The following is a 25,581-nucleotide window of genomic DNA, read 5'->3' on the forward strand; positions in this document are numbered from 1 at the left end:
AAGAGTCATGATGTATGCCATGTATTCTATGGGATAAGCAAGGTATTACCACTTACTAGTGGGAAGAATAGACAGTTGCACTTCAACTACCAAACACCGATGGAGGAAGAGGATACATCTTCAGCTTGACATATGTCCCAGTAGCTTTTCCATATGTCATCTTTTCTCACTAAAGTAGCACACTCTTTATGAACCTTCTCTTCATCTAGTGGGAGTCCTGCTAGAGTGCATACCAGTTGCGCTATTGACCCTTCATTAGTTCAAACTGCAACAAACTTTATCAGTCACAAGCTTGTCGGTTCATACCACTCACAAGTCTCTTCTCTCCCAAGCTTGTTTAGTATCAATTGTCCACTCTACCAATTGATAACACTAACAACTATACCGGTGAACACCAGAGACACCACAATTCCAGTTGACATCAATGATAGCATATTAAAAGAACTTCTCATACCAGTTTTCCTTCTATATCGGTAACATGCTATGCGGGTTGACATCGAAGACAACACAATGCCAACAATCTCCCCCTTTGGCATTGATGTCAACACATGTAGTATCCGGTATACTACATATTATTTCTCCCCCTTTGACAACAATGGAAAAGGGTCTTGACATCCAGTATACTGCAAGCTATCTCTCCCCATTTTCTACTGGTTACTTCTTCCCTTGTGACCACTATGCTCTGCCAGTCAGATTGCATCTTCCCCATCTGATATCAATTGTTCTTAAGAATCAAATGTGATTGTACTATGAGTGCTGCCAATTGATACCAATTTTGATGTAGACACTAATATCAATTTGACATCAATGATATATTCTTCCTCTGGTGGAGGGCTGCTCTGACACCAATTGTTGGTGGCAATCAGGTACCAGTCTAACATATTTTCCCCCTATGCAGGTGACTCTCGCTCTATGCTCACATCTCCCTATATACTAGTCTACCATGCAACAACAAAGACACTTGATCTCCTCTTGTGTCAAGTGTGTCAGATACCAATCATAAGATATGACTGTGAACTCCCCTGGAACCACATATCTTTAGTCTTCATTTTTTTGTTAGGTCCTAAACCGATACATCAATATGCACCTTGTACCGGTGGAAGTGAGCATAAGTGCTCTGCAGATGGTCTTCCACTTCCAAGATGTCCACCACTATCTTGTGACATCCTCTTCCATGACCACAATGCCAACCCTCATCAACATCATGTCACTTATCCAACCAATTGACACATAAGGATGCATGCACATAAGGTTATCAAATGGTCCAACACTTATCTTTCGGTGACATCTTCAATGTTTCCTAGACACAACACCGGCAAACCATGCCACATGAGCCACTGCCACGCTACCGAAACACATTGACTCACCTATTTTGCAATATCAGTTAACAACTATAATGGTAACACACTACACATACCGGATTATTCTACCGGTTCAATGTCTCCACTGGGACACCTTGTCCATCAATGTTTGTCCTCTTGTGTCAAGTGCCTTTGATCCCAATTACAATTTGGCCTATTCATTGACACAAGTATGAGTGTGTAGTCAAAGCAGTAACCACACACACACCTATCTCACCTTTTACTTCTTACTGACATCAACTTGTCTTCTCCTTTGTCCTTATCAAGCATGGGGGTGAATGATCTGATCAATATGTGGCTCCCCCTTAGTCCTGCATCTCCTTTAATCTTTAGGAGATATCACTTGTGCATTGAATGCATAATGTCTGTCCATGCTCTTATCTTCCTTCTTCTTCCTCCATACCTTCTTGATCTCTTTCCTTTCCTCATTTGCAACCTTTTGAGCAGTGTTGACCTTCTTTTCCTCATTTGACCTTTCTCTATCAGACTCTGCAGCATGACCAAAAGCATTGTTGTAGAAGCAAACTATGTTCATACCAAACACATGACTAGGGGACCTTCTATCAAACCGGTCAGACCACCTTCTTTTGGTCGGAACCGATGGACCTCTTGATCTTGCAGGGACATTTCTCCTTCGGTTCCATGTAGGTCTTTGACTCCCATATGCTATATGCCCACTTTCATATTGAGCATAGTTGCTATACCGACTTCCATATGACTACAAGTTATTCTTCCTGCAATCATACTCTCTATGACCAAAACCATTGCAATTATAACATACATAATTTGCATTTCTTGAGGCAACAAATGGACTCTTCCTATTATGCATAGGAGCAGATCTATGCATGTTTCTACACCTTGATATACTATGGCCATAAGCATTATTTCTTGGACAGACTAGATTCTTATTTCTAGACCTCTTTATGCATTCATCTTCCTTATGGCAATAATCTTTGCAAGAGAAGTAGTAACTGATAAAGGATGGCATATGACTTACAAATTTATTATGCCATGCATGAGGAGATCTTACTGGTTTAGTATCTCTATTTCTGCTTCTCCTAGGGTGGATCTTAGATTGTCCATGATCTACAACTCTTCCATCTAATCCCTTCTTTTCCCACACTTGCTTTGTCCTATGGGAAACATCATTTCTTTGTCTTTTATCAGTAGGAGGTCTTCTCTATTGTCTTCTTCTCAAGTTCTTGCTTCCAATGAAGCTGCCTTCTCCCATCTTTCCTTTTCCTTTGGGATATGTATCATTTCTCCTTCTTGCAGCACTGGTCTTCATCCTTAGCTTCATGTCTTCACCGATTGTGGTTAGATCAACCTTCTTCCTGGGAGTATTCCAGACAATGAAGGTCTATCCATTGTTATCTCCATTAGAAGAGACAAACTGAATGTCTTTGTGGGGGACATTCTTGGTGGTGGAGCATTCACCGATACCACAACCTAAGTCTCTGGTATCCTTGGAATGCTCTTTCTTCTTCAACATTTTGTCCAAGGTATCACTGCTGCCATCAAACCAAATTCTTACCTTGAGCTCATCTTGACATTTCTCAAGATCATTTCAGAGATTCTCCATTTCTCCTTCTAGCTGCTGATACTCTTTATCCTTTGCCTCTAGCTCAGATGCTAGATCTTTACACCTGCATTCCTTGGTGTCTTCTTGTTGACTCTTCAACTTTGAGATACATTTTTCATATTCTTCAAGGCATCTGATCAACTGGTTTTGTTCCACAACAGCAACATTCTTGAATAACTTGAATTCATTCCTCACTCTACTAAGTTCTTCGAGTGCACTTACAAGTTCTCCTTCAAGATCAACTTCTGCTTCATCTTCTTCTTCATCTTCACTATCACTTCCAAACACATCTTGTTAGTAGGATTGATCTGCATGATCACTTTCAGATGTGTGCCTCTCATTCTTTGACTCTTGAGCCATGAAGAGGTGGGATCCTTCTTCATCATTGTTGTTGTTGCTAACAAATCTACCTTCATCTCTAGACACATGTGTTACATTTTTCTTCTTCCTTCCACAAACCGGTTATGCAGTGCTAGGTTCATTGCCATAAAGTTTCTTCTTTTTGTCCCATAAGCCTTTTGTTGATCTGCATCTATCCACCTTTGAGGAGACATCACTAGATAGCCCACTGAGTATGGCCTCCATAGCTTCAGCATTGCACTCATTTCTTCTTTCAGCTTTAGGACCGATGGGAGGACTGACTTTACTAGGGTAGCCATTTACTACTAACATCCATACATCAAACCCAAGGGAGGACATTTAGAATTCCATCCTATGACTCCAAATACAAAAGTATGAACCATCAAACACTGGAGTAGGGGTTGACAATAAACAAACCATTGTGTTCAAATACCAGAATCTACCCAAGCTAGAGAAAGCTTATCAATCGGGAACCTAGGATCTGATACCAATTGTTCAACACAAGATACCACTCAGAGTGGGGGGGGGTGAATCAGTGATTTCCAATTTCCTAACCTCTTAATACTAAGAGTGGTTATCGGTTATCAATCCTAATGCCAAGTTAACCTATCGGTAAGATAAAACAAGACAACACAATACAACCACACAAGGGAACATCACATTACATCGGTATATATGAGGAAAACCCAAGATGGGAAAAACCTTGGTGAGAAATGTTGTTGGAGTTTACTGCTCTAATCCAACCTCACAATAAAAACACTAATTACAACTTTTAGGGAAACAACCCAAGGAGAACCAACCCCTACTGATTTAAGGCATCGACCCCTATTGTTTATGGGCACCAACCCAAAGGAGCTACAACCCCTACACCGAGCACCAACTTATTGACCTTATAATGAATATCATCAAATACAAAACTAATGGCTCAATTACAAATGAGTTCTATAATCACTTATGAATAATCTTACTACCAGTTTCCCTTCTCCTCAGCTTTACCAGTAGTATCTTTTGTCTTCCACTCAGCCTCCTCATTGTTGGTTCACACGCTGTTTCATTCATTGTTGCCTCCTCTTGTCTCTGTTGCTCACTTGCTGACTCAAGCCTTACTGGTTGTTTATCTGACAGATTTTGCATTGGAATACTGGTTGATCTACTTATCAGTTCAACCTTGCCCTATTCTGTGCCTATCGGATCTTCTCTGCAACTCACTCACAACTGCCACACTCTATGCTATCCTCTTGCTAGCTTGAACACCACCAGTTCACTTCTACACTTATTCTCTTTAGCTATTTACCGGTTACATTGGACTTTACCGGTTTAGCTCATAATTAAACCCTCTTACCGGTTTAACCACTCTTGTTGGCTCTCTACTTCAGATCCTAGGTTACTTGACTCTTCTCAGTCTTATCATCTGTCTACTTTACTCGAGATCACTCAACTCCACCAACCAACATCACCCTATCTGATCTTTTGCATGCATACTTATAGATGAGGTTTCCTGCCAAAACACAACTTCAAACTATTGGCACACTAGGGTTTCTTCCATTGATCATGAGAAGTATCAGATCTCGTTTTGCACAAAGATCGACAACCTGCAAGCAATCGGTCATTTCCACCATATCTCCTTTCTTCCAAAGTACATTTGCTATACTTAGCAAACACGGACAGTCAGTCGACTTGACACTTGGTCAATCACTATAAATGGTTCAACGGTTTGAATCACCAACTTTGATCTGCACCTGGACACTCTCCATCGATTGGTGCATCCCATCAATCACTTTGGTTTGACCTTCCTCGAGCCGCACACCGCTTCTCTCATCCCTTGAGCTTCGCAGCGGCCATTTAACGTTGGACCAGCCGCTAGCTACCTCACCAACCTTTGCATGCTTGCCACTACAACTCCATGTGGCATCTCTGTCGGTATTCGTCAGCTTAGACCTCTGTGTCGGTTCAGACAAGATCATCGACCAACACTTAACCGGTGCACACCTACCTATCCTCTACACTTACTAATACATCATACTTTACCGATTAACCTCCTTTACATTGCCTTCTTTGTCTTGTCGGTTTATCACATTTGCCCGATCATCAACCATTCTAGTCCTCAACAACTATCTATGATGACTCACCATGTGCATCTTCATCAGATTGAGAGCATTTCACTTTTGTCTCTCTATTCACTTAGTTGTATGCTAGTATCCACCTTATTTACCAATTGACATGTTTTTGCCTTCATACCGGTAATGTGCATGATATTTGCATGCCATCCATCTCCAACTACTATGCATCTGTGGAAAGACCACTTTCCATCTGCATATCGGTAACTCCACGTGTGCAACAGCAGAGCCTTATCTTCATTTGATTGGTTCTCCTCTCAACCGGTTTTCCAAGGTGGCAAACTCACCATCTTAACTCTTCCTTCTTTGTCCCAGTAGCACATCATGTCTTCATATGCTGATCCGACGCACATCTCTGATCTCAAACTCAGGAGACATCCTCATCTTCAACATTAGTCATCCGGTCTATGCATCAAATCACTTGCCTTTGCTTACACTGACTATCTTATCCCAGATAGTAATGATGTATGCCATGTATTTTGTGGGATAAGCAAGGTATTACAACTTACTAGTGGGAAGAATAGACAATTGCACTTCAACTGCCAAACACCGATGGAGGAAGAGGATACATCTTCAACTTGACATATGTCTGAGTAGCTTTTCCATATATCATCTTTGCTCACTAAAGCAACACACTCTCTGTCAAACTTCTCTTCATCCGGTGGGAGTCTTGTTAGAGTGCATACCGGTTGCACCGCTGACCCTTCATTAGTTCATACTGCAGCAAACTTTATCGGTCACAAGCTTGCCGGTTCATATCACTCACCGGTCTCTTCTCTCCCAAGCTTGTTCGGTATCAACTGTCAACTCCACTAGTTGATAACACTGACAACTATAATGGTGAACACCAAAGACACCACAATGCTGGTTGACATCAATGACAACATATTGGCAATCCCCTCATACCGGTTGTCCTACTATATCGGTAACATGCTATGCCGGTTGACATCAATGACAACACTACCAACATTAATGTGCTAAATTAATCTGCGCTACTTGAATTACCTCAAAGATAGTTGGGAGGAGAACACTCAACCTTCATTCATTTGAGCCCTTGTTAACGTCTTATCACCTTCCTCATGTCCTCATGTAGGAAGAGTGGGCACCACTACTTCTTATTAACCCTTCCCCTCCTTGCTTTAATGGGAATAGAAGAAAACTTTCTCAGTTTATGTTTACTCTGACATACTATAAATTATTATCTCTATTTTGTTTTATTTGTGCTCTATAATATATTATTTTAAATATATCTTATTATCAAACTTTATTTCACCATCAAGGTGAGGATCCAGTACAAGCACAATTTAGGCAGATTCTTATCTACATACAGTATGCATGTAACCAACACAATATGATTGGTAATTATTGATGGCACACACAAGCAAGGAACTTACACCAAGCCAAAATGAACAATTTAACAATTCAATACACTTATTTGCTACAAATGACTTGGAAAGGTCCCATAACAAAAGGATGTTAAAAAAATTGAATCGTCCAATTGCAATTAGTAACACAACAAACATTCGAAGTAAAATAACTACCGAAACTAAAGATGAACAACTTGAAAAACAAGTCCTACTATACAAAGGTCAATGAATTATGCTTACAATGAACATATTGACCAATGTAGGCCTTGTAAATGGTGCTCTTGGTGAAGTAGTTGACATTGTGTATGGACATGGGTCTAAGCCACCAGACATTCCAGCATATGTTATAACAAGGATTGATAATTAAACTGGGCCACCATGAAATCCAAATGATCCAAAAGTTGTATCAATAACACCCATATCACTGGATAATTGAAGGCAAGTATCGTTTACAATGGCATAGGCTATTATAATCCACAAATCCAAGGGTTCAACACTCCAGAAGGCAACGATTGATATTGAAACAATTGAAAGGCAAGGTTTGACATTCACAACCATATCCTGAGTCAAATCATTGGATGGCCTTCGCATTGAGCCTGCATTCTCCTTTGAGAGATACTCTAAAATGCAAAACAATCCATATACAATCCTAAGGAAAAAAGAAGAAGCAAGACTACAACAACTATCTCTCTAAGGTAAAAAAGCTACAAACCAAAACTATTGGATACTCTTTATATTCTTGCTTATCACTTTAATGATATTTATTCAAATTTTGATATCAAGCAGGCATACCCCATCCATAAAAGCATACTCATCAAGGGGCTCCAGATCTTTTGCAACCATCAACTATTAAGAAACAAATTGTTGTCAATTGTTTTGAAGAAATATGGCGCATTAGTTAATTCTCATTCATTTTATTAACAATCCATTTACAATGAAAACAACCACACTTTTCTTTTATATACAATTAGCACATTCGAACATATATTACTATCGACATAACCATTGCACCTCTGTTTTAGTGCAAGTGCTAGTTAAATAGTTAATTACATTATCCCTATGTTTCAAAATTTTGAACCAAAAAACTCAAGAACTTGATCGCCATAACCGTCCCTCTACAATTTTGTTCCTTTACTTCCAACTATTTATTTGACCATAAGACATCCTTGCCAAATTATTCTACTCCTATTTCCCCAACTTCTCTTGGGCTTATGCCCCTCTACTTGTTCTCTAATGAAAGACAGAGAATGACTTCCATATCCCTTGCTTTCTCTTTACAAAGATAAACTTTTGATTCTATTCCATTTTTTAATTTTATTCTATTTCATTTTTTAATTTTATATAATAAATAATATTTCTCTTTAAAATAATATAATACACATTTTGATTTTTAAGCATAATTCCTTTTATTTTATTTTGAATTAAGCTTAAGATTTAGGATTACAAGTAGCAACAAGAAAAGTCTCCTGTAACCGGTTAGGACATAACTAAAACAGATACACAATGAGATTGCATCCAGATAGTTGCACGGAATGAACCATGCACCATGGAGCTAGCTTGTCAATGATCTAGTTTGCTGAATATGAGGATTCTCTAGACAAGGTCGTGAAAGCACTGGGATTTCTTTTTAGATGAGGAGGCAAACTAGCAGCCACTGTACGTCGAACTTGTTCATCTGGATTACAAAGCAGTAGCATCTTTACAACTTCCCTCATGGAAGGCCTATTAATGGGCAGAGTACTTGTGCATAGCAGAGCCACCTTTAGAGTGGACATCATTTCTTCTGTATAATGCTCTGCTACCCTTGAGTCCAGTACTGATTGCACCCCATCAGTGCTGTGAATCTGATTCCGAATCCACCTAACAATGTCCAGCCCATCTCCAAATTCTGCTGCATTGGGCTTCTTGCCAGTCACAAGCTCCAGAAGGACCACACCAAAGCTGTATATGTCACACTTCTCATTCACTTTCAAGGTGTAGGCATACTCTGCACACATATTTGTCGATACAAGATCAATCTAAGTAAAAAAATGCTTTGATGAATTTCGGGTTTTGTACTCTTGGAGAGCAGTCTACCACCAAAAGACAAAACTAGGGTTTTCAGAAGGTACCCACTTTGCTCGTTATTTACTCACACTCAGAACAACTAGTTCTAGATTTGATAATGTGTAAAGATGTAAAACACTATATATATATATAGACAGAGGATTGGAAATTCTTACCTGGGGCCATATACCCATATGAGCCAGCAAACACAGACATGACATCCTCCTGACCCACTTTGTCCAAATTTCTAGCCAATCCAAAATCTGCAATATGGGCATTGAACTGGGAATCTAACAATATGTTATTTGATTTTATATCCCTGTGAACTAACAAAGGAGAGTAGTCATGGTGCATGTAAGACAAGCCTTGAGCAGCACCAAAGGCAATCTTATAGCGAGTTGGCCAATCCATTAGGGCTTGTGGTTGAGTTCCATGAAGGCGCTCATACAAACTACCATTAGGCATGTATTCATACACCAACAACTTAGAATTTGAACTAGAGATGCAGCAGAGCAGTTTCACAATGTTGGAATGCCTAATCTTTCCTAAAGCCTCAACCTCTGCTAGGAATTGCTTATCTTGCTGTGATTGAGATTGCAATCTACCATCGTTCCAAATCTTCTTCACAGCAACAATTTCATGGTTAGGCAGTGTGACTTTGTACACTTTCCCTGTTCCTCCACTTCCAATTACATTTTCTTCTGTCAGTCTCTTCACAATGTTTGATTTATCAAATTCCACCTTGTGGAAGTGTGTCAGTTTCCAAGCTCCTTTCCCGAATTTGTGTTTAAGTAAATCCCTGCATGTCTTGTAGGAGAAACTTATGGCAATCAACAAGAGTATTCCTCCCACAGCAACAACTGCAACCAAAATCTTAGACAAATGTTTTTCAGAACTCTTCTGCTGTGCACATGAAGGAAGCCTTAAAGGTCCACCCCCACACAGGCCCAAATTGCCAAGAAAGCTCTGCTTATAGGCCAAATTATTGAAATCATCAGGAACAGAGCCATACAAACTGTTGGCGGACACATTCAAGAAACTCAACGTCAGGTTACCTAATTCACGAGGAATTCTGCCCTCAAGAAGATTGTTTGAGAGGTCAAGAAGATTGAGATTTGACAATGAACCCAGCTGAGAAGGAATGGAACCCCTGATTTGGTTGTTTGCAAGGCTAAGTTCTGATAGATGTGGCCAGGATATTGCATTTGGAAGCTCCCCAGATAACATGTTGTTATGTAGAAGCAACACATTGAGCGAGGAAAGTCGAGCAAGTTTTGCAGGAATGGACCCTGATAAATTATTGTCACTAGCCTCTAAAACGGTGAGATTCCGTAGTTCTCCAACTTCAGGCGGAATACTTCCACTGAATTGATTGTGAGCTATATCCAATCTTGCCAGATTAGATGCTTTGCTGATTTGATCAGGAATTTGGCCATGGAAAGAATTCTTTGTGAGTGTTAGTTCTTGAAGAAGTGGAGAACTCCATAAGCCGGAGGGAACCTTGCCGCTCAGCTGATTAAACTGGACTCGGACACTGGAGAGACTTGGGCAGTTTCCCAGAAATTCAGGCAGGCTGCCGTTGAAATTATTTGAAAAAACAATGAACCCATCTAGTACTCCGCCTCCACAAACGTTGAGAGGAAGAGGACCAGACAACTTATTGCTTGACACATCAAACTCTAACAGTTTGGAATTCATCCCTATTTCTGGTGGGACTGGTCCCATAAGCTTGTTGCCATAAAGCTTAAGATGAACCAGCTGAGCAAGCTTAACTATCCCAGAAGGTATAGACCCAGAGAGCTGGTTGTACTCTAGAGCCAGTATCTCCATGTTTCTCAGATCCCCAATTCCTTGTGGGATGCTTCCATTCAACTGATTCATGGAAAAGTCCAAGTTCACTATGCTCTTCAGATTGCTGATATTCTCTGGAATTGGCCCCGATAAGTTGTTTTTGTAGAGATACAAATTTAGAATCTTGGAAAAAGACATCAAATTTGTAGAAATCCCACCAGACAACATGTTTATAGAGAGATCACAGTGAACCAAATCTGTCATGTTCCTTAATGACCCCGGAATTTCTCCTACTAAATTGCACTGCTTCATCCATAGATATTTAAGCCTTACTAAGTTCCCAAGCTCATGGGGGATCACCCCAGGAGCCAGAGGATTGTAGGAAAGTGTTAAATTTGTCAGAGTAGACAAATTACCCAGAAATGCAGGAACAGTACCATTCAACAAGTTAGAATGCAAGAAGAGTACCTCAATCTTAGGCATCATTCCGAATCCAGAAGGTATGCCACCAGAGAAATTGTTGCCGGAAACATCCAAAGTCAGGAGCTCCTCCAGCTTATATATCTCTTGCGGTAATGACCCAACGAATAGATTCTGAGATAAGTTCAGGAGTTGCAGATGGGTAAGATTAAACAGAGCAGAAGGAAAAGTCCCACCGAAATAATTCCAACTCAAGTCCAACACCGTCAGATTACCCAATTTCCCAAAACTAGAAGGAATTTCTCCTTGGATATTCAAATTCGGGAGTCTGAGAGCAACAACAGAATTGGAATGGGCGTCACAAGTAACACCAGTCCACCTGCAGTGAACATCATCCTCTGCACTGGAACTGTTTTTCCAATCTCCGAGTTCTCCATTGGTGTTCCAACTCTCCTTCATCTCCAACAAGATTTGGGCTTCTTCTGAGAGGCCATTACAGAGCTGAAACAATCCAAGAAACAGGCCTAAGATCATGAATCCGCCTGCTTTCTTCATTTCTGTGGGGATTTACCCACTGCTTATAATTTTCTCATCACAGAGCAACGACTCACAAGAGGGTAGAATCACAGAATGATGAAGCCACAAGCCACAATAATCACAAAATCCAGAACAAGTTTTTTTCCCAAATCTTCCATGCTTTACTCTATACGTAGCCAGCAGGCTTGTCCGATCCTGAAATCGACAAATGAACATTTTCTATTTGATTTATGTGAAAAGGAATCGATAGACACGGAAGCTGTATCACATTGACTTTGACTTGGATTCGGACAGATACCCACTTCATTTCTTTAAAGGTCTTCCACGTTCTCACTTTTGGGTTTCTTAGAAGCTTGGAAAACAACTATCACGCCGCTTTTATTGACGAGATTTCCTCTGCTTCCAACTATCACGCCGCTTTTATTGACGAGATTTCCTCTGCATCATGCAAAGATATTATTTAATATTATGCCCGTGGTTTTAAATTTAGTAAACTAAGGCTTATACAAATCCAGACGTAAGCACTTTATACTGAGGCTACTCATCTTTCCACGTGTTTGGTAGCTATAACAACTAAACCAAATACGAAAGTATTAGTCCATTGGAAATGGGTACAAATACACCTTTCAATGGGGCAGGTGGTCTGTTTATGGGTCTAGAGATGGCTTATAGTAATACGAGACTATAAAGAATTCATGGTGCACACGGTTCGTTTATGGGTCTAGAGATGGTTTATAGCAATATGAGACTATCTTGTATTCCTTGTGGGGGACACCTAAAATACTTTCAGTTTAGAAGATCAGAAGTATTTTGAGGCAGGTTTGGGGCACTTTGGACTCCTCTGAAATCTAGATTGAGTAGTATTATAAGGAGACTAAACATTTGCAAATTATAAGGCAATATTCAATATTGGATCAAAAGGCAACATGATCGTTGATGACAATTTGGAATGGTGGGAGAGGCTAAGAAGAGTTTAGAAGTTGGTATAGTAAGGGGATACAATCAAATTTTTCTTAATCTCTTTGCAATCATAACATTAATATGTTGAAAATTTCAATTTTTATTATATCGATTGGATTTAATTGTGTCTTTTTAAATTAATAGATGCACTTGAGTGGGTTGAAATACAATTCTTATGTCTATTATAATTGATGCTCAAAGAAATGAAGTTCAATTGAATCTTTATCAATCTAATGATATAAACTTGTGTTTTTGTCATAACAAGATATATTCACAAGAGCTACAAGTAATTGATTAAGTATAATTAGAATAGAATTCTACTTTAAGGAAAATTGATAATGGTTTTAAAAAAAGTTAACAATAAACAAAAGAAAGTATTACAAGTATTTGTAAATGAACTATTGCAAGCAATTGCAACTTGATTTTATTTTTGGAATTAAAATAAAACTCACATAACACAACATTTTTAGTTAGTAACTTTGAAAACCACTAATCCATAATCATAAAGCAAATGCCAATCAATTATATAACTTAACACACCACACAATCGAAACAAAGGAACATCACCATCAACACATCTATCAAGCAAATCCTTCCTTGTTAGATACACTTCAATCAAAATTTGTCTTGTCAACACTCACAAATAACAATAGTAAATAATATTAAGTTCCTCTTAGCTACATGTAGTTATAGCCACTTAAATTTGTCTGAATACGTTTTACCCTATCCTACCCATTAATTAAACAATATTTTATTTAATTATTTTATCTTTTACCATTTATTCTCCCCTTTAATTAAAATATTTAATATTTAATTTATTAATATATCCATCACCTTTATCCCACCTTATTCTAGCCATTAATTATATACATACTTATTATATATTTAATTAATTTTTCTCATCCTAAGCATTAATTAAATAAAAAAATATTATTTATTTAATTAATTTAACCTTCATCTTTTATGTATTAAAAGGTAAAACAAGTTTTGAAGGGACCTCAAAACCTGATTACAAAATGCTACCGAAAGGATAAACACAATCAACTAGGAGCCAAACAACAACTAACAAAAAGAGAACTAAAAACCTAAAGCGAAGAAAAAAGAAGAAGCATAGTTGCAACTTCTTTAGGGTGTCAACAACCTCCATCTCTTGCTTGTAATTCAATTATCATGCAATTTAACAAAGCGTTATGCTTTACTTGTTTAGCCTTATATTTGTTGCCTCAATCCTCCTTCCTATTCTTAGCAATGGCAAAATCAACAAGACATGTTCCTCCTTGGCTCATTTAGCTTCTTAGTTAACATTTGAATTCCCTATGCACTGTTATGAATGGTGCAAAGACTAATCTTCACAATTCTCTCCAAGATTTGTTTAATTTCATGAAGCTTCTCCTCTAGATCCTAATCATTTCTTAGGTTGAGAATATTCTTAACCATCTCTTTTATCTTTGAAATAGCCTTCTGATCATGGATAATTTCTATGTCCATACATCATTTAAGTCTCTCCTACTGCCATTCCTTTCCCGTATCACTTTGAGCTTGACGTTGATCCTATATGGGGTTCACTAGTCTAAACTAGGAATCAAAACCCATTCACATCAACATTTATTAGAGAATAATCAATTAGCCCAACTTGAAACCCTTGGGAGAGTTCTAGGCATAATTATTAGATTATTCTCTTGTTGTGTTTTGATATGATTGGAAAATGAAAACCTTAATTCGTATACCATCCATATCCCTTATGCGCTCTCCTTCCATCTCAAGCATCCTTTGCCAAATATAGTGGGGCATCTTGTTCCTTTGCAACATAGTCCTTAGATCTCCCTCCTACTATCCTCTTATCTCATATATCCACCCATCCACTCAATTCCTTTATCTCCTACCCAATCAATTCCTATATACTACCTATATCCTTTCTTCTTTTACAAAACCTTGGGTTCTCCCTTGTCATTGGTTCTTATCTATTTCTTTATCCTCCATGTCATCCTATCCTATCCTATCTATTTATCCTCCCTCCATCCATCCAATACAAAAATCCCAATCTAATATAATCTAATCTAATGCATTCAATCTTAATCCATGCAATCTAATCTTGCAATCTAGCCCATCGTTCATAAAAAAATCCATCAATTTTGATCAAAATTAGATGATAATCCACTTTAATTTAATTATCTTCATATGGATGTATCTTTCCCAGTCCCAGTGTTGTCTTATTGTTAATAACAAAATCCTTGGGGTATGTGTTGTTCTTATCATTAAATTTTGTATCCTCCTCATCCTCATCATCAATCAATCGGTTTTTTTTAACTTAAGTTGGAGCATCCTCCTAGTATATTTTTATTTTGTTATGCATTCTTTCTATAAACATGATCTACAAACCCACAACTTTTGAAACAAGAAAAACTACAAAACATGTAAGAGAACCAAGTTGTCCAAGAGTCAATAACATACAAAACATATCATCTTCACAACTCACAAAGAAACAAAAAATAAGGTTGTCCAAAAGCTTACAAAATAGAAAAATATATATACCAACTCCACAAGTCTTAAGTCATCATTAGCTTATGTTCCAATGCTTTCATGTAACCAAGGGCTAAGACCACGAAGCCAACATAAGCACTCCATTTAGTAGTCCAAAAAATGAGTGTTTCTTCATGTTACCGAGATGCCAAAAATAACCACCCAACACGAACATCTCACTACACATGACCAAAAGGTAAAGGAACAAAACTACCAAACAAGAGAATACTCACATGTTGTTAAACAAGATCCCTAGGTCATCATTTTGCAAGAAACATGACCAACTCCATTAAGATCATAATCATGATCTTCCAATCCCAAACACATATTACATTGTCAATTTCCATGACTTCCAATCTCACAAATCTACAAAACAAGGTTAACTCGGAATATTCTTTGCACCCCACAAGCCTCCAACATTTCAAGAAAGGTAACAAACCCCCCTTCTTACAAATCTAATGGTTTTTACACCAAATTAACATTGATACCACTTGTTAGGAATTTCTCTAACCAATAAATTGACATAAAATCTTTTGTTCTCATGTTATGATATCAATTGTTGATATACTACATTTGAAGTACAACAATATGAAAATTTAGAATTACATAACTTGTAGTGTCCCTCCTCATTTTATCTTTTGATCTATGCGTCAATAGACTTATTGAGACATATTGTTGATACCTTGATGATTACTTATGACTCTATTCATATAGTAGATGCTATGTTTATGATGTTAGATATTTTATATGGACACCTGTTATATGATGGCTCTTATGGATGATTGACATATCTTGGATTATTATGATAATGACACTTCTTATTATTGATTATGAGATATGACGGATATATGCTTGATGGATCTTCTATGAATTTCTATGTTGTTGGATTATATTGATCATGGATTTGAGGTCATTGTGGATACACTAACCCTACTTCATGGTTATGTATGATGAGTTGACTATATGATGTGTTTGATTGTTGTATGATTGTCTTCGTGATAGGGATGATGTCGCATCACTCATTGTGAGTGGGATGTGTCGTTGCGATTCTCTACCACTTGCTTGTCTATGAAATATGGTATATGTTGTATCGTGGCTTTGTGGTTGCAGGATTGCAGGTACCAGACATCGACTCCACCTAGCTCCATAGGTCTGAGTGTGTCTTTAAATCCCAATGACAAGTTGTCAGAGATGGCACGAATTCCCTCCACATACTCTAGGTCTAAGATGTCTACCTTGAGTCGTCAGCATCTTGGCGTAATTTGCCATGTCAGTTAGTGAGTTGTGGTTTTGTGTTTATGTGATGGCCTTGTGAGTATGCAAGTGTTCATGGATTTATTTAATTAATTGATGTGAGGCTATATAGTTATTAATGTTTAATTTAATTGTTGGTTTAATGTAGCTTTATTTGAGTATTTAATTATTTGGGATTTAATGCTCATTTATTCATTATTGATTTATTGGTGTTTTGATTATTCAAGATTTAATATTCAATTATTTATTTATTGTTTAAGTATGTATTTATTGTTGGTTAATGATTTATTTAGTATTTTTTGTTATTTATTGTTTATTAATGTATTTGGGATTTAGTGTTGAATAATATTTATTTGAGGTTATTTAAGCCCTTTGGTTATCTATTTAATTACTCATTTGGTTTATTTATTTAATCTTAGCTTATAGTTATTTGTATGGTTTAATTATTAATTATTTGGAGACAGGAAAGTATTTTATACTATATCTTTATACACCCCACCTATAATTATAAATATGTTTTTTATATTTCCCTCACCTACCGTTTATTCTCATTGGACGAATTTGAAATGAGAAATAAAAATATAACCTAATGGGGTTGGTAAGATATATTGCCTTTTGGAATATTTTTATTGGTTGCTTTTGAGGCTAGGGTTTTGGTTGGGACGCTAGGGTTTTGGTTTGGTATTCTTTTTATTTGGCAGCCTGAGCTTGTTGCTAGGTTACCGCTTTGAATCTTTTCTATAAATTTTATTTTCGAGCTTGAATTTGTCTTTGGGAAGTTTGTTGGATTTTGTTGGGAGCTTCTACAACTTTCTTCCATCACTTTTGGTTGCGGGTTGCTGGTGCCCTTCTCTTTATTTCTGGTTTTCATCTTCCTGTATTCACTATGTCTTCAGTTTATATGCAGGAGATGGGTTGAAATAAATCTTATCCTAAAGTTTTATATGGTTTTGGAATTTAATATTTCCTAGGGTAAATTATGTTATATAGTTTTACTTAAGCCTTTGGGGAAAATTTATTATTTTTGGCTCTGAGTTTTGGTTTTGCCGTACGCACAGTTTTGCACACATTTCCTTATGTGAATCTTCCCTATGTGGGTGCTTTGTCTGGTTTGAGAGTGTACTATGAGTTCTCTCTGGGCTGTGATTGTTCTGTGAATATTATTTTGGTTTATTAGGCTCTTTGTAAGCTTTTTATAGCATATTCTGAGTCTTTGGCTGTGAGAAGGTATTTTGATATATCTTTCCATATAGTGCATGATTTCTTATTATGTCCATTTCATTCGTTTTGTATTGTCTAGGCGTTTCTTTTAAGCCCTTATTTGTAAGTTTTCATGATGCCTTTGATTTTATATCCCCGTCAAAAATTTAATCTTCCCGTGTCTAAGTCTGAAGTAAATGTGTTATAATAGCATATGCATTGTTTCTGTTTACAAATGCGAGTTTACTTTTTGTTTATGCGTTGCACTATGTCTCATTTACATTGTCCCATTTGGTATATGCGTTGTTTTTTAGTATATGCATTGTAACTTGATGTATATGCATTGTGATGTATTTTATATATACTGTTTGGTTTTATAAATGCATTGTTTTGTAGAAAATGTGTTGTTTTTGTTAGTGGATGTGCTTTAGAAACTGTCAAATGTGATGTTATGTCTGGTATAAGTGCTGCAAACTTTAGCATATGCATTGTACTGTGTGTTATATGCACTAAACTGCCTATGTTAGGTATGTTAGTCAATTTTTCCAACTTGTCTTGAATTTTTTAGATTTGATATTGTAGCAGAGGCAATCATGGTGGTCTGTTGATGTTTTTCAGTGTTGCATTTTATCAGATTTAGTCTTTTGTGGTTTTTGCTTCTATTTGTTGTTATGTTTTCTTGTTGAGGTTTTGTACTCTCTTAAAGAGTCATGATTGTGAGTGTTGTTCTATTTTTGTTGAATCAACAAGTTGATGTGCCTTGCTACTAGTATTCATTTCATGATTGGGTAGACTTGATAGCCTTATATGGCTTTGATGCATTATTGTGCTATGAGGCTCTTTTTTGCTTTATTTGATATTGTGGTCATTAGAAGTATATGTATGTGTATGGCTGCAAGATGATGCTCATGGTTTTCAGTTTTACATGTTTAATTAGAGTCTCCTTGTTATTATTGTTGTTTTGGAACATGTTAGGGGGAGTGGGCTTCTATGTGATGACCCGGGTCATGAGAGATAGGCAGTGAGTTGATAAGTCTCCCATCTAGATCACCAAGGCACATTGGAAGTTTTCCTTATTATAAACAAGTGATAACATTAATAATGAAATTAGATTGATTAGGTATTTAGGACTCACCTAATCAAGATAATTAATAGTTGAGCCGCAAGTCTAGATCCTAGGGAGGATGTTTTAGGTTATGCTTGGGAAGGTCACTGTGGTGGTAAGTCAATCTCCCTTGATTCTCTCATATGTTGAGATGGCTCCACATGTCTATTGGGGTTAAGAATTGAAGGGTTGTGTGTCTATTTTGGGGAGGATACAATGTGATGACACACCACTCCTACATGTGTCCTTGTTTGTTATGATAATGCCTTGTCTATTGTTACACCTCTGGGAGTTTCTATGTGTGGTTGCCATGTGATTGGTTGTTGTGTTGTGTGGTTGTGATACTTGAGTTGTGATTCTCCTTGTTAGTCTGATGTCAGCTTAGGTCTAGAGTGTGTGTTGGGACCTTGTGTCTCCTAGCACAGGGGGTGGTTCCTCTGGTTCCACATGGTCGGATGGTTGGTTCCTTTCTACCATTGGGATGTTCTCATCGGATTCTTATGCATGGATGTGGATTCTTCTTCATTGTAGCTTATGGATGTTTATTGTAGCAGATGAATGTAATAAAATGCATGGTTCATGTAATATAATTACCTTGTAGTAGTTGTAGATGAAATCATATATTGAAAGAGCTACGCTCATGATGTGATATACATGTAATTCTAATTGTATTGTAGATGTTGTGCTAGGTTTTGACACATAATTTGTATGATGGATATTGAGATGTATTGAAATGTAATTATAATTGAAATGAAATGTAATTCATGTTAACAGATATGTTGTAGGTTATCTTGTAATGGTTTGTAAAAGGGATTCATGAGTTTGATATCAATAACATGTAATAGGAATTTATGTTCTTGTTAAAGATAGAAAAGGATAGGAAGTCAGATATGGTAATTAAGATGATATATGGTAAATGTAGCTTGCATTGAGTAGATATAAGTATTAGGGCTCTTAGTAAGATGAAATTTTTATATGTTGTAATGGATTGTAATAGTTATGTTGTAATAAGATGATCTTTGAATATGGATGTAATTGTAAATATTGAATGAATGATCTTGTTGAAAGGTTGATGTTCTTGATACATATATATTTCTAGATTGTAAGAATGAATGGGTAGATGGTAAGATGAATAGCTAACCTTAAGGAAATGATTTATATTGTTTAGTTAATGTGGAATGAGGTTACGACTCTAGTAGTAGAATAAGATATAAGTGCATCTCAAAGTATCTGAATAATGCTTAGTTATTGGAAACAATGTAATTGAATATGTTGTTATGCGTTTATCATTGTGTGTATGTTATGATTGATAGATGAGCTTGTAAATTAAAACTGGGAAAGAACTTACATAAGTAGGATTGTTGTAGTGTAGGAATTGCAATTGATAAATGATATTGCGTAGGCAATAATGAAATTTATATTTATGGTTGTGTTAGAAAGAAACAAGGTACCGTGTATATCATTTAAGGAGTTGTCTAATGAAGGATATTATAGCTATTGTAATATGCATTTAGGAATCATGTTTAGAGAATGTGATCTCGTGAGTAATACAAATTCATGTGTAGAAAAGAGAATATTAGTTAAAGGAAATTATGTGTATGCATTATTTAATGGATATTCATGTTAGATGTATGATGATCATGCTAGTAGAAGGAAGGTTAAGGGTTTAGGCACATTTGGATTTGAAGAATAAAATCAACATAAGGAAAAGGGATTGGCCTTGCATTGAAAAGTGTAGCTTATCATATTAGTTTTATGAATAAGTAGATTGCATATCATGAAGGATAGGAACTAAGTGTATTGCATATGTGTATAATTAATGATTAAGGATGTTAAGTGTCATAATAGATATGGTTAGATTGTTATTGCTTATGATGGTAGCAAGTAGTGATGTTGAGATACCCTAGGGAGATGGTTTAATTCCGCTTGCATAATTGGTTTATGAGTGTATGTGATATGTATCATGTTCATAATATTAGGTGTAAGGGATGATTAATCTATATTGCATAGTTGTTGATATGTGTTGCATTGGATGTTACAATTTTTTTTAATCTCTATTAGTATGTTAGCTTGCTTTATTTTATTTAGGGTGTTTTGGCGGGCATTACATAACCTTGATGAGGAATTTTCTTGATTAGATCCATATTCTTTATGATGATAAACATTAGCAAACATAACATTCTTAACAATAACACCTTACATGAACTTGAAACAACAATTAAAAAAAGATAGCATCACCATAAGATAGTAGCAAAAAGACATAAATCAAAAACATAAAAGCATCACATGACACATGATTTATGTGGAGAAACCATTATGGGAGAAAAATTCACTAAGAAGAGATGTCAAGAATGCATTATCTTTAATTTGTCACACACTTCCATTCTCCTCTTTCCCTCTAATATGGAAAAAATTGGGTACCTATGAACAACCTGTCTATGCTCCAAATCATTCCTTATTTGGTTCTTGCAAATTTAGTATAACTGTACATTATACTATTCCACACTTTCTTCATATCTAAGGAGCTACATTTATAGAGTTTTAAAAAGGTCCTTTACACAAAACTTGGTTCCCAAAGATGAATCTTCACTCTAAATTTCTAATTCTTTGATTTTCCTCCTAGAATATGCAAGGACATAGTTTTTGGATCCAAAACATTTCCCTCTAACTTAGGCACCCAAACCTAGAAATAAAACATAACATGAAAAGTCACAAATGAAGGTATATCAAGAGGCACCTATTGCCTCTTTCCAAAAGACCACTTGGAACTTGTCTTTTATCATCCTATTCTAGGAATCAATGTATGGGGGTAAATTAATTGAATATTTATGTTGATAAGTCACCTTTACCATTGCTAGTGGAACCCTTCATCCCTTATGAATGTATTACAAACAATGGTGAGAGTAAAATATTATAAATTATTTTCCCAATACACCCTAATTGCCTAGGGACACTTGTCAACGATGTTGAAACCATACAATATGACATAGGATTTACACAGTATATACCACCTTAATTCTAATACTCGTGGTACCAGAATGTTGCTATAGTGAACATAATTATAGTGTTATTGTTGTTGTTAATGTGATTTTATTTCACTCACATATACTTAAGTTTACTTAAGTGGTTGACTTAGTATTTAATATTTTGCATAGTACATTTTATTTTTGTAGTAGGTAGTTAGCTGGCTAGTAGCTCATACCTCATCACACCTTTGTTATCTATACAAGGTGTTTGTACATTGTAAATCATCTCAATTCGTTATTCACATTTGGTGTAATAACATCATTGTGGTTGCTTCTCTTTGTATTGTGAAGTGTTTTTTTTGGCCTGCATGTTGTTTTGTTGGGGGCTCCAATAGTTGCATATATAATCTATTGTTGAATATTAATACTTCTTGGGCCTTTCATTGATGGTGGACTTTTTTCCCAAAATGGTTTCTCTACATAAATATAATGTTATATGTTTCCTTATTATGGTTTGTAAATTTGAGTTGGTGGTTTATGCTTCCATATTCAATCTTTAATAGGTAATCCACTATTAAGACATTAATTCAGATTTTTATGCACTTTGTAAAAAAAATATTTCAACATTTCTTCACCCTCTTTATCAACGTACAAGTGGTGAACACTAATTCTATAACTTTATTCACTACATATATCTACCCTCTCCTTATATCTAACAATGAACCATTGGTTTATGACCTCAAAGGCATCCTTATTGCTAATTTAGGTAAGCACAAATCCTTGGGGTTTATCTATACACCTTTCATCGAGCTTGAATCCATATGTAATTTTGCAAATTATTCTCTTGTTTATCAAGAAAGGTGTTGTTAGGAGACCCAAAGTCATGAAAATGAGAAGATGAGTAAATTTTCCCTTAATTAACTTTGCTTTCCAAGGAATATAGTTCAAATGGTCCTCTTCAATTCATTTTCAAATTCGCCCTTCGTAAATTGTTTTCTAACAAAACAACTTCTCATTGACACCCATTCTTAAAAGACTTCTTTATATTTCAACTTTAAACAATAATTAATCTTTTCTCCACCATTTACATTTCTTTAATAATACTAATCATGAGCAGTTCACATGTCTCTATGTTTGATAATTTAGATGAATTTGTTATCTATATAAACCATGCATTCAAACATAATATATATGTCACATAATCTAGAAACCTGGAAACTTCAAAGCTTAGATAAAGAAATGAGTATAGTTGACAGGCTTGGGGACCATCACCACCGAATATAGGAAAACATCAATTTATACCCACAATCCATAGTCAAAGGTTCTTCAGTAGATCAACTGTTTGAATCAAAGACCAGATCCAAGGGTTCACATAGATCAATAGCAATAAAAGGCCCGGATGTTAAGTAGCCTTGGATGGAACTTTCAACTTAATGACTGTGCAATGTTAGACTTCAAATTCACAGTGTCCGAAACCAACTCAATTGGAATACACATGGCATCTGTAATGATGCTACGTACAATTTACTTTATAGACTTATGAGTTAGCTTTAATGGTGACATTATATATATACGACCACACGACTCTGAGTGGATTCGCACTAACCAAGCAATTGGAATCCAATGCCTTGATCTCGTTTGACCATTCCACACATTAACTCTAAACTAAACTTTGGCAAAATCTCAAGCCTAGAAATTTTGGACTCATTCGGGTCTAAACCTGAGTAAACCAGTAGGAAGTTGATGACTGATCATTTGGGTTATGGAACTTTCGTGTGGACTTCAGAATAGACGTTTCCCTTGGATTTATAATGCTTAGTCAGTTCAAGTGAATAAGGTCTCTTACGTCCAAGGATGGATTATGTAGGGAATCTCAAATGTGAGAGCAGCAGAGAATTAGAGTCTAAGTGGGTGCTTTGGAATCTATGAAAATGTGCACGTTTCTTGACCATACTCTTGGAGCTTTGAATCAAATGGTTTAGAGAAGAGCACCAACATCTAATCTAATGGATTGATAGATATTTCACAAAGAAATGTGCTCAAGGTTTGAAGGACTCAACCTTTTGAAGGACTCAACCTTGTTCTAGATACTAGAAATTATAGATTCTATAGCTTTTAATTATGTTCGTGGCTATTCAGTTAATTAAAATGTAATATTTATAAAGAGAGTTTAGGAAAAAAAAAAGTGTTCTTTTGGTAAATATTGTATTTTAGTTGGCTGTATAGACTGTAGACACCTAAAATTAATTAAATTAATTTAAACCTCTCCACATAATTAATTTAATTGTGTTGGTCATTTTCTTCCTAAAATTGATTAAATCGAATTCAATTAATTTTATCACTCTAGTCTTATAATTAATTATTCCCCATTCTTCTAAAGTCTTTTCAATTGTTAATTCTTCTAAATTCCTTTTAGTTAATCAATTCTAATTAATTAACTTAAGTCATGTGATTCCTACAAATCATGTCTTCTAATCCTCACTTAGTCTAACTAATTCTTCTAGAAGTGTGATTATCATTATTCCTCAATTTTATATTCCTCCACTCATTATCTCTCCTCATGTCACATCCTACTAACTTTCCCACTTTCTCTCTAATCACTCATTAAGCCACATAATTAATCTCCTTAATCATTTGCACATCCCTAATCACCTTGATGATTTCAAAGAAATTCAAATTCTTTGAATCTCCCCATGCATCCATTTCCCAAGGAATTTTTAATTCCTTTATCCATTTAGTCTTCCCACACATCTCTTATTTGGAATTTTTAATTCCTCTCCCCTTTCTCCAAGGAATTTTTAGTTCCTTTTTTCTCTTCCAAATGTACTTGGGAGCTCTTCCCCATGAACCTTGAGAGGTGTGGAGACAAGAAATGCCTTTATGACAAATCTCTTGGTCTCCACACCTTGTCCTCTCAATCCATGTGCTCCCTTTCAACTCAATCTCAACCCTTCATTCCAAAATCAATCTTGGCCCTCCATTTTAGACGCGTCTATTCTGGCTCCAAAAGCGACCTATCGTACCAACAACATGCATCGACATACATGTTCGAGACATGCATACCATGCCAATTTGGTGCAGTGGCCAGGCCCACAGTATGTGATGTGGACTTATCGTGGACTCGTCGGTTTCAATCACCAAGACCCACGCGAAACTACGTGGACATGTCGAAGGACGGTCGCGGCTCGCTTACTGGTTAGCGGCGATGTGTTGTGCATAACACACACATTAAAAGCCAGAAAAAAGAAACAACTACTGACGACTATAGAAACCATGTTCGGACGACATACTGGCAGGAAAAAGAGGGCACGAACTTTAAAAAAAGGCATAAAATAAAAAAACCGCCAGCAATTTAAGAAACTGCATTCAGACGGCATATTGGCAGGAAAAAGATGACACTGCTTTCAAAATATGTACCTTCGTCAGAAAACGTGGCACCACTTTGTGCCTAACATGGAAAAAAGAAGACTAATGCGTGATTAAAACATTATTGTTGAAGGCCAGGCTGCGAGTCATTGTTGAAGTGCTATTGTTGAAGAAGCAAGCTGCGAGTCATTGTTGAAGGTCTCTTGTTGTAGAATCAGGCTGCGTTGTTGAAGCAGGTTGCTTTTTTGAAGGGCGTGAGGTATGTGGAAATCGATCTCTACAAGTCGTCTTTTTCTTGTTTGTGTTTGGATTTTATTTAAAATGATGAATGCGTATATTCTGGGTTTGCATTGTTTATTTTCGTTTCTTGTTTTGGTTTATATGTAGTGCAAAAATTTGCTTGTTTTGGAGGTAGAATACGGAGAAAATTTGCTTGTCTAACTGTTGCATTAGGGTTAGATATCGCCCGGGATGCGTGTTTGGTGGCTCCAAAAAGCCTTACATCACGATTCCCGACTAAGAATCCATGGTAGTCTAGTAGTGGCTCAACCTTTTTAACCGTAGGTTGTGCAGTCGCAGCTAAGCCAGGCTGTCCGCGAATCTGCGAAGGCACATAACATGCCATTTTT

The 25,581-nt window shown here is 36.5% G+C and overlaps 1 protein-coding gene across 1 annotated transcript; it reads right to left on the reverse strand.

Annotated features, from left to right (window-relative positions):
- Positions 1-8,168: 8,168 nt before the first annotated feature.
- LOC131052582 (receptor-like protein kinase HSL1) lies at positions 8,169-11,806 on the reverse strand. Its single transcript, XM_057987169.2, has 2 exons — positions 9,010-11,806; positions 8,169-8,774 (listed from the first exon to the last, which is right to left on the reverse strand). The coding sequence occupies exons 1-2, from the start codon at positions 11,597-11,599 to the stop codon at positions 8,356-8,358; spliced, it is 3,009 nt and encodes a 1,002-aa protein (XP_057843152.2). The 5' UTR covers positions 11,600-11,806; the 3' UTR covers positions 8,169-8,355.
- Between the last annotated feature and the right edge of the window lie 13,775 nt (positions 11,807-25,581).

The sequence above is a fragment of the Cryptomeria japonica genome, chromosome 6, assembly GCF_030272615.1.
Source record: "Cryptomeria japonica chromosome 6, Sugi_1.0, whole genome shotgun sequence".
Lineage (NCBI taxonomy): Eukaryota > Viridiplantae > Streptophyta > Pinopsida > Cupressales > Cupressaceae > Cryptomeria > Cryptomeria japonica.